The sequence below is a fragment of the Xiphophorus couchianus genome, chromosome 10, assembly GCF_001444195.1.
Source record: "Xiphophorus couchianus chromosome 10, X_couchianus-1.0, whole genome shotgun sequence".
NCBI lineage: Eukaryota > Metazoa > Chordata > Actinopteri > Cyprinodontiformes > Poeciliidae > Xiphophorus > Xiphophorus couchianus.
Window position 1 is genome coordinate 1,319,021 of NC_040237.1, and position 15,057 is coordinate 1,334,077.

The window sequence follows — 15,057 nt, forward strand, 5'->3', positions numbered from 1 at the left end:
GGCCTCTAACATTGTTAAATATTACATGATGTGAGGGAGCTGTTAGCAGTTATCCACTCTGGTACTGCGGGCCCACATGCAGGCCTGCTCTCCTCATATCACCATGCCATCTGGAGGGAAACTTCACTGTCTCCCTGCCACCCTGCCTCATTAGTATTCCTCTTACACAGACTGGAAAGGAGCAGTGTGTGTGTGTGTGTGTGACATTTCTCCAAAACATAAAAGAGTCAACACTACTGAGGATTAATTGAGCAGTTAGGGAGCCCACCTCGGACAAACCTGGCTCATTTCAGGTAATGAGAACGCTCTCCTTTTCCTAATCCTCATTGTTATCCTCAGCTGAGTGCAAAGCAGCCCTTTCAACATGTCTGCATCCTCCAACGTTGTCCACAAATGCACCCAGGAGTCGATACTTAATGTTTTTGCTAAGCATAGGCTTAAATGTCTCTCTGATATTGACAAAAAAATTATTCCCTCAGGCGGGCTTTCCCCTCAGTCATTGTCTATCTCTTTTTTTCTTAATTCTTTATTTTCTTGAGAACTCTGTCAGCAAATAGTGAGCTTGAGATCCTCTCAAAAGATGCTTTGAGCAGTGTTTCCAGTATTCAGAGTGAGCTGTGATCAAAGACTGATCCTTTAGTGTCAACTCCACATGGCCTCTCATTAGTGCCTCAGTGTGAAGGAACTTCCCTGTCAGGATTCTATTACAATATCACCATTTGTAGTTTCATGAATTTAATTACTATGCTGCACTTAAACAGTGAATGTGTTGACAGTTTACTTATTGAATATAATGTATATTTTCCTTTAGTAAAACCAAACTGAACTTTTTTATTTTTTACAGTAAATATTTCAGTGAAACCAATGACGCAACTAGTAAATTTCCATAAAGACTGGAGGGGATTTGGAGTTATGGATTTCAGTTTTGAGACAGTCCGAGTCAAAACAGCAGTCAAGGAAATAACTTTGCAGCCAGCTTAAGTATGTTATGGTGAACCAAGTGCAAAAAGTTTATAACAATGGAAATCTGCACATTTGCACTGAAACACAGTACAGAAGCTTTAAATGTCTCTCTGATATTTAAAGCTTTTTTGTATTTATTTGCTTAAGATCCAGCCATGTTGGGTCTTAAGTTGTCAAAATTCTGATGTTGATAGATATTTCTGTTGATTTTTTTGGGAGTGAAATTCAAAAAATGTGTTATTGCTAATACAAATGATTCAGCATCAATTTAGTATTGCTCAATGGATATGCAATTATTTAATAGTAAGAACATTGTCAGATTGTAAGATGACTTCAGTGTCAAAAACCAGAAAGAACTTGAAAACTACTGAGATCTGAAATGCCCATGTGAAACTTTTTATGGTTTTAGCAGTCTGAAATACATTTGCATTAGTATTTGCTTATTATAACTATCTTGCCCTTATATGTGTTATCATTGGCAATAAAGTTGACTTTATGAATGAATGCAATGTATTAATATTAAGAATTACTACAGTGAAGATCAAAATAATAAAACATATTTATTTTCAAAAACATTTCTAAAACTGTTACAAAAATATGCTGTATTATTTATCCAATGTTCCTCAAAGCAGATCTACTCACATCTGTAAGCCTACTTCATGCTGTCAGACAGGTGCTATGTATCCATTTCTTGATTGTATGGATTATATTAAGCAGGTCTGGGCTGGTGAACTTGAAAGTAGGTTTCCACACAATGTGATAAATCAAAGTTACTTTGTGACTTAACAGAAGAGATTTGAGTTTGACTTTGAACCTGTCTGGCAAGGATAGCTTTTAATGAATTAAATCATCACCGATTTCTTTTGTATTTATTTGCCTTTTTGTATAATGTTGTCTGATCTGCCTAATCTGCAATACATGAGTGTAAAACACAAGCAAAAACAAAATAAACCTCTCAAGGTCTTATTACTGTTTTAGTAACTTGCATATGATTTTAAAACTGGCAATAGTGATACTGTCAATTCCACATGTTTGTGTCACTCAGTGGATTTAGCAAACCTACTTTTTGTGAGCACTTGTGAATACAGTATTCAAATTGGTAAATATAAAAAAAACCCTAAAATATTAGGAATTCTAACCTGCAGTCAATATTGTTGTGTTCAACATACAAAAATATTTTATATTTATGGAAATTTTATCTGTGCTTCGCAGCTGTCTTGGCTGCATTTCCCCTCAGGGATCAATGAAGTTCATTTTAATCTCCACAAAAACCTTCTTACAAACTCAAGACAGTTTTCTTTAGCAGAGAAGTTATGAAGAAATCACAGTAAAACCCATTTGTAAATCCTCTAAGACCCACCTTGCCAGCAGTCACCACAAACCTGAAAGTGAGGGACGTGAGATACATTGAATATGGCATCAATGAGGCATGAATAAAGAATTGTATCCTGCTTGTTTGCAGCTATGCTTCATTCCCATCCACAAACTTCCTGGCTTTTGTCGGGTTCCGGCACAGGGAACAAGGACTTCTTTTCCCTTTGCAGCTTAGGGATATCCTGAAAGCTTTATGTATTACAAAAATGAACAAAATTAATTCTTCAATTGGTGGAAACTTGCAGCAACACAATAGTTCAGTTACTGAGCCTCTAATCGTTATCCTGCTCAGTTTATGTCAAGTATATGAATAGTGTCAAGTTATGTTATGGCTGTGAAAACTGTCAGCTTCTGCAAAAATAAAAGGATAACTTTGAATAAATGCTTTTTTCTCTGCCAGCTACATCAGTAGGAAGAATGCAGCAAAACTCCTGCATTAACCTTTGTTATTAAGGCAATTTGCTCTCAGAGTTTCCAGACTTGTAATTTTGAAGAGATCTTAATCAACACTTTTCTTTCGGACAGTCTCTCAAAATATATGGCTACTTTTATTTTGTACAACACATACACATTCTCTTATTGTTTGGTTTAATATATTTAAATTGAGCATTTTGAGGGTAAAGAGAATCCTATTGCAAGGGAAGACACAGTGTTGGGGAAAAAAATCATAACAGAAATCTTTGGAAATTTAGTATGCTTGTTACATCCACCTGTTAAATCTATTCCAGATATGACTACTTTTCAGAAAATAAGATTTACATACCAACATACTGCAATGGATGAATAAATTAAGGACGGTGTTTCTCAGCTCTTCTCTAAAATATTTGCTGGTCTTTTTTCTATCTCTTCAAGAAAGAAAGAAGATGTCACAGACTGTACATCTGCTGCGGATAGTGATAGTGTTTAAAGACCTTTTGGGAGATTGGAGAACCTTATTGATCCAGGTCAGCTTAGAAGTGTGATGCCTGTTGTCATTGTATCAACCTTCCAGGCTAGTCAGGTCTTCTGGTTCAAGTCTGCTCTGCATCCCCAGAATCAGAACCAAACATGGAGAATCAGCATTCAGTTTTTATCCTCCACTAATCTGAAACAAATTTCCAGAAAACAGTAATGAGGCTGGAGCACAGAATCCCTTTAGATCAAAGCTAAAATCCCACATGAGTAATAATAACTGGAACACTAATTTATTGTAATCTTCATTAAAATATTTGATGATTGCCATCAAATGATTTTGATAGAGGCATTTAACAAAATGTAATGTTTGTTTTATCACGGAAAGCACTCTGAACAACTTTGCTGCTGAAACGCACCACACAAGTAAGCCTGATTTAAGTTTACATTCATGTGGAACCATTGAAATGCATTCAATGTCCATGTGAAACCTATGAATTGCAGATGATCGCCATGGGATAAAAATAAATTGCTGTAATGCTTTTGTTAAAACACTTAAGTTATATGTGATTCTCACGACTCTCTAAATGATTGTGATTCTCTAAATTACACTTAACGCTTATGAGAAAACCTTCAAATAAAACCCAGAATTTACATACAACATCCATGCAAAACCAATTGGATTATAATTGATACGCATTTGACACCAACAAATTACCTGAAATGCTCAGGTAAAATCCATACATTAGAGGATGCTGATGTGATGTAAGACCGTTAAATTCCAGGTGACAATGAAATTTAACACAAATTACACAACCTCAACTGGCTCTTCTCAATGTGGAGAAGCAGCGGAATAAATGTAAAGCAATTGCATATTGTTGCATATGTGAACACCATAACTTACTTGCAAAGCCTTTTAGAACTCCTAGTTTTCAAGGCAAATGTAAATTAGAAACGATTAAAATGCAAAGAGAAAGAAGCTTTAAGTAAAATGCATGGAAACACCCTTTGGTTTGATGTCAGAACCAGTGGTGCCAACGGTGTATTTTTCTTTATATGTCATCATATTTAAAATCAATTGGACACATTTTTTCTGCAATGGTATATTTGTCTAATACTATGAATGATCAAATTATCGAGTAAAGAAATAGATGAAAAACAACTCTTTATTAACACTGTTATCTTATTCTTTATTTTGTCACAATTGTATGTCAAATATATATATGCCTATATGACATATATTATATGACATATATAATTTCATTTCTTTACAATAGAGAAACAACATAGAGATGACACACTATTTTGGTTTCTAAGTAGAAGCTCTTTTTAAATAGTGACTTTTCTTCATAACACTGTTTAAATCAAGCTTCCACTCGAGTCACGCTTTAGTTTTTCTTATAGAGTCACATTTATTCACAATGTGTGTTTGTTTGTCTCTTTGTGGCTTCATGTCTTTTGTGTCAAGTTTTTCTTTGTTTTTTTTTTATCTCAACAATTCACTCTGTTAATCTCCCGTTGGAATTGATCGCCATCTGTTACTGGTCCATGTGGCCACACAGATGGTCCCAGTCTAGCCATCCCGAGCCACCAGCAAAGGTATCCAGTTATTAGAAATGGTGTCTTTGAAGCTTTACAAAGTTAATCCAATCAGCTCGCAGAGGGCTTGGCATAAGTGTTTCCAGTTCCTCTGCAGCTGGGTCCTTTGGTGGCCAGGAAGCTGTTTGCCCTTCTGTTTGCGAGAGATGTCTGACCTTGGCACTGTCCCTGGACTTCTCTTTGGCCCTCCACCTTCACACCACTGGTTCCACTCCCCGTGTGCGCAGCTCCAGCTAAATATTGGACACCTTTCCCGTCAGACTCCGGCTCAGTCTCAGCCTCCGCCTCCAGAGTGTTTGTGCCACCGCGACGGCTCTCACTGTGAGATCCGTACATTTCCTCCTGGCTGGAGAGGCTTTTCTGCTTTAAACCTTGCACGATTTCCCCTGTGAACTCAACAGAGCAGGAAGCCTTTGCCAGATTCTTCTCGGATTCCAGCAGAGCACGTGTGACAACATGGGGGTTGATGCTGCGGGCTGAAATGTCCGTCTCTAACCAGACGTTCCCAGGAGGAGGGGGAGAATTGCCGGTGGGCTTCGCCAGCTCCCCTGACAGCGAAGGTTGCCACTTTAGGAGCCCCGCTTGGTTCCGGTCACTCGTGCGAGCAGATTCAGCCTCGGGGTCACATGCTTGGAGTGACGGGATGATGGGTACAGAGCGAGCACGCAGGGAGTGTGGCAGGAAAGTGGTTCCCTTGTCCAGGCGGGTGCATGGGACCTCGGTCCATCCTTTTCTGGCAGTAGTGTTAGCAAGAGCGGTTCTGGTGAGGAGCGCGCCGACCTTTCTGCTGGCTGAGTCACACCTTTGGGCAAAAGAGGGAACAAACAGGACAGCATCTGAATAAGAGTGGAAGGCATTAACATTGTCTTGCAAAAGTAGTCATTTCTTTTTAACTTTTCGTGTTCATATTATAATGCATTTCATTGGGATTGTATATGATAAAACAACACAAAACAGTGGACAGTTGTGAAGAGGAATGGAATTATATATTTGAAAATGGAGCATGAATTTGTAAACAGTCCCTTTTACTTTGCTATGACTAAATAAAGTTCTAGTTACCTTCAGTAAACAGAGGTCACCTAAACTGAGAATAATTACTGAAGCAGTCAGAGGGGGGCATGGCAACTGTGGACAATCTGGAAACAGGACAGACAGTTTTAATTAAAAAAAATAAATAAATCTGACCTTTACAAAAGGTTGAAAAGAAGAAAGCTATTTGTGAAAGAAAGCCATAATCAGTCCTGTTAGCATTTTCCCACAAACAAGTGAGAGCAAAATTGAACTTTTTTGGCACACTATTCCTTTCGTGACACATGATGGTGATGGCATCATGCCCATTCTTTTGTTGCAAGAAACAAGTTTCATTCTCTAGATGAGAAAATCTGGTAGAGACATATCCTTAGACTTTCTGTAGTATTTCAGAAAATGGTGGTGATACAAAAATAAACTTTGTATTATAGATATCCATACAAATCCCTACCACACTTTTCTACTTTGCAATTATGTTCTACTGTAATTTGTGTTATCATCCTTGACTTTTGTCAGAAAATAAATGTTTTTGACATGACAAACTAGGGAGATGTTGATGAGCATAACTACTTTTGCCTTATGTTATCCTTTTTATCCAAGACATTCTGTTGCTACAAGTAAAAAAACTGTTTAATAAAGAACATAAAGACACAAATGAAGTAACCATGTGTATTTTACATTTTAATGCATTTCCACAGAAAACAAAATCTTGCACCAACATAATAATTATTATTTAGTTATTGTTCTTGCACAATCTTTGACTAATTATTCATAATTCTCAGCATGAGCAACCTTGTTTGTTACTGGATAAATGTTTAACTGAGAAATCCATTCTCTTATGACTGCCTAGTGTGCCTCATCAAAGTTTAAAGGCTCCAGCAGCAGAGCAGCTGGATTCCTTACCATGGCTGCTGTAGATATGCACATGAACATGTTGTACACACATCACTGTGCTCTAGTTTTACTTTAAAAGCCGAGGCTCATTACGCTTCCTCTGACAGGTCTTCAATTTTAACATTTAGGGCAAAAATGGCCTTACATGTGAGTCTGATATTTCCCATCACCAGCATCTTTTTTGAAAAAGTGACTCTGTTGCAGGTTCCCAGAGCAGTAAAAAGTTGGAAAAGCGGGTGGCGTAAAGAAACTTATCAAGAGTCAAGTGCACATGAGAGTTAATATTGCTGCAGCCTAAGGGGACAGTCAGTGTTATTGTCAGCCTTCTGAGACTGTTTGTAGCATAACTGAGTTTAAATAATTGAATTACTTTCTCACTCCCTTCTTGGTATAAGAAGGACAAATGCAAGCTGGAGGTAAATCCGTCAGATCAAAACTTATCTAAAAATAACTCCCACGGCGAATTTGACTTCAATTCCATCCCGGTCTGCAATGGGTAAATGTTTTGACACTGGATAATAAAACTGACTGCGGGGATTTGTTGCCACATAATGGAAAACACAGAAGAGTATTCTCGTGTTTGTTTGCCATCTTTGCCCCTATCTGGTTTTTTTTCTTTTTTTTGTTGCCTCCATCTTTACTCCTCTCTCCTCTCATCATCTCTGCCCAGTCGTTCTCCTGTCCTTGCTTCCAGCCCCCCTCACTCATTCTCCTTTCCGCCTCCTGTTTCTCATTTCCAGAAATGAGAGGGTGTATCCATGGCAACATGGGAGATGAGGGGGTTGAGGAGGAGAAGCAGGGGGGAGGGGCCGGTGAGCTTGCTGATGTGTGGCTCGTAAGTTGAGAAATAGGTCATTTTTAAGCCAAAAGGAGGCAAACCCAATGTTTGGATCAAAGGTACAAAAACATTTATTATTGCAAAGATAATAAGATATCATCTTTTCATAACTTTCTCCAAGAAAAGAATATTTACATAGACTAAGGTTTCTATGCCTTTAGACAATTTGGAAAATCCCAGTTAATGATGACAAGCTTCTGATTGGTTAATGCACAATATTCAATGGTGGAACAAATGTCATTGGATTTTAAGAAGACATATCAAATACTGTATACTTCATCCCTCTGAGACAACATGGATTTTTTTTTAAATAGGTCAAAATATCAGAAAGATTTATAGTTGGACATGTTGGTCTCTTTATCCAAATTAAAGTACTGCACCAATTCAGCAATAAAGAAGCCATTGCTGAAGTAGCATTTTAATACATCAGTGAGGGAAGTCAAGTTTGAGCACAAATGGGTGTTACAAATGAACAAAAACCAAAAGCATATGATGAGTTAAAACTGGCCTAAAGACAACAACGCCCATATTTTGGAGTGGTCATTGCAGATCTGTGTTCCCAGTTCTATAGAAAATATATAGAGTAGCCACAGTGCAGTAAGGAGGAAAAAAGTCCTGAAAATATATGTGAGCACTTTATAGTAGGATACCTGAAATGTTTGACCCAAGAACAAACAATTGAAAAGGTAATTCTACAGAATATGAACAAAAGTATGTAAATCTCTGAATTTGATTAAGCAAAAAGTAAGTAAACAAAATCTCTCTCATTACTCTAGCATTTAGCAAACAGAAATAATTTTGGTGACCTGAACTCATCTAAAACAAGAAATATTTTAATGGACTTAACGGCAGATATTAAGAAAAAATAAATGTGTGTTTTATTAATAGAGTGAACTGTGCTTAAATATCTGGTTCAGCTGCATCTGAGAAAATTAACCTGGAATAGATTGCATAATGATATCCAAGTTGTTTAATTGTACAAATGCAGTCATGTCCCAAAGAGGATGATAAGTCTTCTTACTTCAGCTTTTTTTTTTCAAACCGTTTGGAAAATGTGTGTAAGAGTTAATTGCCTACCGCTAACAGATTTTTCCTTTGTGATTTAAAAAAAACAAAACAAGCAGAAATATTCCTCATTAGTTTCTTTATTAGTTTGTTATTCAGGGGAAGAGTGTGTGCACATCTCTGAGTGTCTGTTTAGAGGGGGAAATGACTCCTGGAGGATCTCTTCCCAACACAAGCCGCCTGGCAGGCTCCACAGAGCTTTGTTTAAAAATGTAAATTATGGAAATAGGTCACATAAAGAGTTTGGCAGCTTTGCGCAGTATCTTACAAGTTGCTGAAACGCTCAGTCAGGATGGCTCGCTAATAGGAACATCGCTGTGCTCTTTTAAGGGTGGGGAATACACAGGGGAGACACCGCTGTTTTAATGACAGACGTATCTGTTAACAGTGTCATTGCTTCAGCTTCACTCGATGACAGCAAATTAGGTATTTTTTAGGTTTTGTTGTTTTGTATTTTGAGCTATATGCTAACCAGGACTGTTATTTACACCTACACGTGCTCTTAGCTGTCTCTATAAATAAAAGCTGAAACAATTACATGTTCTCAGATTGACTGTTAAAGAACAGATGCCCATGATGGTGCCTGACGGTATACAAAAATATACTTTGGAAAATGTGTACCTCCATGACTAGAAGGAAATCAATATTTTTGCAGGTTTGGGAGCTGCTGTGCAACAATCATTCTGAACAGCTTTGTTTGCATTAATATAATCCCTTCTCTCCTTGAGCACACTGGGTAAATATTGCCTCTTTGATAACAAACGTGTCAGAGATTTGACTCCTTTGAATGTATGCCAGTTAGGAAGATGATCAGACTCTACTTTTGAAACTTGTTTAAGTCTCCAGTTAGCTAACTGATGTGGGGCGACTCTGCCAAAAGCTTGCTTTGTTTTTAATCCAACCTGAAACGGATCCAATCTCTGATAATGTGCATCAAAACAGGTCAACTGGCTGCCCAGCCTCATAATTCTGATAAGCACAGGGAAAATCCAAGATGTCTCACAAAGTGGTTACATCCCTCGTACTCTTTCCTGTGTTTTTCTCACTATAAGCAATGGTTTTGATATTTTATGTCCCTTAGAAAAACAGTGCTGATTTCCTACATTGTGGCAAATTCTTTCATTTTCCTACAGTTCCACTGAGGTCGGAGCACTGCCTCATCCTTACCCAACTATATTTTTGTTCTCTGAAAGTCCATATATTCCCTCACTGATGTATCATTCAAGTTCTTCAATTTTCCAATTTTATCCATCAGACTATCTTTGAAATTTGATTAAACTACATCCACAAGATGGCGCAGACTCTCAACCTTATCAGCGTGGTGTCACATACAAAACACTTCGATGTGACCACCCGCCAACCAGCTTACTGACCAGCACTGAGTACAGATACGCAGCCTTCATTTACTTTTGTATGGATGCCTGCTTTGAGTTTGCCTTGAGAACACGGAGCTGCGCCAATTGAAGTACGCCAGAGTGTGTTGGAGCCTTTAGGCTAACATGTCTACAGACACACCCACACACCCTGGATACAAACTGTTTTGCCTTTTACCTTCGAGGTTTTCACCTTCATTTCCAAAAACAAGCCACCACTGAGACAATTCCTTACCTCAGGCTGATGAACACTTAAGAGTCATAGTGTACAGTTACTCTGCTGGGAATGAACACTGTGCATCTTTTCAGTTCAACCTTGTCTTCTTCTTGTGTAATTATACTCATATATATATAGGTGCTATATTGGATGGATGGATGGATGGATAGATAGATAGATAGATAGATAGATAGATAGATAGATAGATAGATAGATAGATAGATAGATAGATAGATAGATAGATAGATAGATAGATAGATAGATAGATAGATAGATAGATAGATAGATAGATATTACGTGTCAATGTTTTTTGTTGCGTGCACAAACTTGGCCAATAAAGCTGATTATGGGTACTTCTTTCTGGAAGTTCTAAAATAATATCCCAATCTGTGCCTATCTCTCAGAAAACTATCTAATCCAGCTTAATCACAAAACATCCAAAGAGTAGCTCCAAAACTACCAAGACATGGCTTTCCACATAAGCTGACAGGCCAAATAAGGAGAGCATTAACCATACAGCTATGGTCTCTTGGCTCAATCAAAGAATGAGCCAAGAGACCCATACATGTGCAGGAGCTGTAGAAATCAACCACTCTGCAGGGAGAATCTGTTTAGAAGGCAACTATTAGTGGGACGCTCCACAAGTCTAGCCTTTATGGAGGGGTGGCAACAGGATAGTGATTTTTGAGAGTAGAAAACAATTATCAATTTGCCACAAGTCAATTAGGGGGCAAAGCAAATTCAGAAGAAGGTGCTCTGGTCAAATGAGACTAAAATTTAACATGTTTACATCAGCATTTTATATACATTCAAAATGCTGTGATTAATCAAGGACCTTCACCTCACATCATCCTAACCAAGATCCTCAATGTGAAACATCTTAGTGGCAGCATTATGATGTGATCTTCTTCAGGAAGGACATGAAAGCTGGTCAGAGTTGAGTTAAACACAGGTCATTCCTTGTAGAGAATTCAAAAGACTTAAAATGGCCCTCATCATACTGCACATCTACAGCTATGATGGAATGATTTAGATCAAAGATTTTTCATGTTTTAAAGTAGTCCAATCAAAGTCCAGATCTAAGTACAATTGAAAATCTGGTGCAAACTTGAAATTAGAATTTTTCCTTTCAGTCTGACTGAGCGTCAGTATTTTGCAAAGAGGAATTGCCAAAAATATTCAGTGTCTAGATGTGCAAAGCTGGTAGAGGGTAAAGATATGCCCCAACAGACCTGCAGGAAAATATAATCATGAATTACAGTTCAACTCAGTTTATTTACATAGCGCCCATTCATAAGACATGTTCTCTAATGGTACTTCATACAGACAGGCTCAAAGACAACTACAATTACCTTATCCTACTTATTAATTATTTGGACTAAATGTGCAAAATCAAGGGATATGAATCTTTTTTGAAAGGACTGTAATAAAATGCAGTTTTGGTTCCGTTCAACAGTTGTCTAATTGTTCTACTTAGAAGAAAAAAAAAATAAAATAAAGAATTTCACTGAGATACAAACTAAGAGCCACTGTGCACAGTTTGAAATGAATTTGAATCTGTGCATGATATGGTAATTAGTTTTGTTATGCTGTTTTAAGAAGTCAGATAAAACAATTCTGCTCATATACGAGCCGCCCAGTGGCATCTGTAAGACGGATTAGAGTTTCGCTCATATTTTCCTCAGCACCATGATGTGGCTGAGGATTTGGAATCAAGTGTTTTCTCCAAATTAATAACGGCAGACGGAGCTGAATGAGGGCACGGCATATTCATTTATCTCTTTGGATCGGATTTTTGAGGATAGTCTCGAGATTTGAACTGACTATTACAGTTGCAGACTAATTTCTCCCAAAGTCCTCTCTCCGCCACAACAACTTAACCTCAGTTAGTCCAGATATCTGTGCCACTGAACCGATTATGTGGCCCCGGTCCAAAGATGGGCAGAGGGAATTTTCTCCTTCAGGATCAAACAAGAATGATGAAACTAACAAAAAAGAGAGAAATACCTTCTTATGGGCTCCATGTCTGTTGACTCATCCTCCTGCAGGTGTTTGTAGACATGCCCGGTCACTCTGGTGCTGTCTATTAGGCTTGTCGATATTTTGTGCTTCCCTCTGGAAATGGGTGGGGTCCTGAAGTGGTTGACCTCTCTTCGCTGCTGGGCTGGGCTGAGTGAAAGGGAACTACTCCTGCAATCAGAAGGGAAAAAATATGGCTTTTAAAAATCACAAGCTAAAACTACTTTTGCAATATCTTATTTTTGTCTTGATTGCATTTAATGTCTAAAATTCCCTTTATTGCTTGCTGTTGGCATTGTTGCTTTTAATCTTTGTTACTCCACAGCGTCTTTGAATGTCTTTAAAAGCACTTTACAAATGAAATACGTCATTGATATTGATCTGTCTTGGTTGGTGTGAAATATGCAGCATTTCTCTTACATAAGATAAAAAAACGTTCCACATTAAACAGACTTAAAAATATGTACATTAAAGCATCTATAAATATGAAATAATCACAATTACATATACGCTAAATGTCAAATTTATACATTTAATTGAAAGAAATAACTTATGGTTAAAACAAGAGGAAAACAGAATTTTCCTCTTAGAAACCTTTAAGTTCAAAATCAATTATTGTTGCATGACAAGCCACATTCTCAACATGTAACTATATTTATTTCTCCTTCTACATAAAGCTGTAAATATTTGCTTTTGTATTACCAAAAATAATTAAGATAAACACACCTTCCATTTGAATTAGTTGCTGCTAGCTGCTGATGCATTAAACTGTAATTAATGAGATACACAAAGCCCACATGCCGCTTAGACGTGCGCCTTTATATGGCAGGTGTTTTATGCATGCGTAAAAATAAAAATAAATCCTTGTCAGTGGCAGCTCTGTCGTGTTGAAAGTTCAGGTTAATCTTTTTTCCTGCAGTTTGATAGAGTGAAACAGGTCTAATCTTGACAGAAGCTGGTCTCTGCGAGGTGTTGTGCAAAATGCATACAAATATACAAACACACACACGCCTGCAGACAACATGTAAACACAGAAGCAGGTGCATTTAAACCATCAGATGCACACAAAGAGCATGAAGTGATAAAAAATGTGGTCATTGTTCTTTTAATTTCCCTGGGTTCCATTAGTTTGGTCCTCTGTATTTGGGTTGCATACATTTGTCTCTTTATATTTATCATGGCCTGTTTAATCTGCTGCCTTAAAGCTTTTCATGCCACTGTTTTAATAGTGTTAGCAGTGAATTCCATATTTTTCCGTTTTGTAAAAAAAGTCTACCAAAGACAAACAGTCCCATACTCTGTGCCTGAGCAGGACTGAAAACTACAACTACAAACCTCTAGCACATACAGCATTTTTTCTGAAGATGATTTCTGGTCAAATTTATTTATACTGATGTGCATCAAGCAACCATTTTACTACTGTCAATCTGGGATTTTATTTTGTCTTCAGGCAATAATTCAAGTAAAATTCATTCGGGTTAAATTCCTTACACTAAATACTCTGTTGTGGATTGTCTCTGTCACACTTTAAGGGTAATATACTAACTTAAATAGTGGAACCATCCTATTTGATTAACAAACCCCCATTTCATTCACTCAGCCGAAAGCACACACTAAATAGCGTAACAGGAATACATGAAGGATAAAGGTAGACCTTCTCTTTCAGTGAACTGTGTTGCTATATTCTGGGATGTTGACGAGATACAGATCTCCTGTTGCTGTCAAATGATGGAAGCCACGTTCTTTTTGTCTAGGCAAGTTGTTTGAATTTTTTCAGAGCACAGTAGGTGGCCTAGTTCAAAACACATCTTTTAGTCCCCGTAGCAGTAAAAAAAACTATGTCACACAGTTATCTTACAAAGTTTTACAATTTATATTGTATTTGTAATATGCGAGTGTGGATACATCTTATAGGAACAAACTGTTTCTTTGTATACAGGACCACAACATTCAACCTCAGTTAATATTAGAATTAGATTTTAAAACTTAGGGATTCCTGCTAACCCATATCTTACTGTTACTACTATAATGATCTGGAAATTAAATAACTGGGTCAAAACCAGCATGGAAAATAGGCGAGCCATTGAAATCTTATGACCATCTATTTCAATAGAAAGGGATTTTATGACCAAACAGAGCTCATACGGTTAATTGAAAAATAGACAAAATTTGATACACACATTTACAAAACCATTTTTGTATTTAACCCATCTGATCCAATACTCAGACACACCTTTAGATTTTTTGGGGGTACATTTTTACCAGCATTTATCAAAGGACTGCAAATTTTGGCCAATCCGCTTCACAAAACAACTCAAACTCAGATTGAAGGGAAGTTATGAGAGAAGACTACGTTTCAAATCTTACCTGAAATCTATAACACAATTTACTTTGACTGGGTCACTCCAGCACATGCATATGCTTTGATCTGAACTATTACTTGATGTTCAAGGTAATTTTTTTTCAGCTGGAATGCGAATGTTCACTGGTTTTCATGTTTCCCGTTTGTTCACTAAAGTTCAAAAACGCTTAAGTTTTCACAGATCAAATATATCTATAGGGGGCACTGTTTACTTTTAGGTGACTTTACAGACAATATATTGCATTGGGCTTATATATACATATAAACAGGGGTGTCAATAAATAAGACTTGATAAAATGGTACACCTTTCTAAATTTTTATTAAAACAAAATTGAATCACAAAGTTCTAATAAAATACATTAATTTTTTTGGGGTGTAACAGAATATTAGGTGGAAAAGATTAAGTGATAGAAGAACTTTTACAGTGAACAGT

At 37.2% G+C, this 15,057-nt stretch overlaps 1 protein-coding gene across 1 annotated transcript in view; it reads right to left on the reverse strand.

Annotated features, from left to right (window-relative positions):
* Positions 1 to 4,656: 4,656 nt before the first annotated feature.
* nrg3b (neuregulin 3b) overlaps positions 4,657 to 15,057 on the reverse strand; it is a 271,247-nt gene continuing 260,846 nt past the window's right edge. Inside the window, exons 8-9 of the mRNA XM_028030068.1 lie at positions 12,251 to 12,433; positions 4,657 to 5,629 (exon numbers count right to left, since the gene is read on the reverse strand). Coding sequence (XP_027885869.1) covers positions 4,879 to 5,629; positions 12,251 to 12,433 — 934 coding nt within the window. The 3' untranslated portion in view covers positions 4,657 to 4,878. The remainder of the gene's footprint in view (positions 5,630 to 12,250; positions 12,434 to 15,057) is intronic.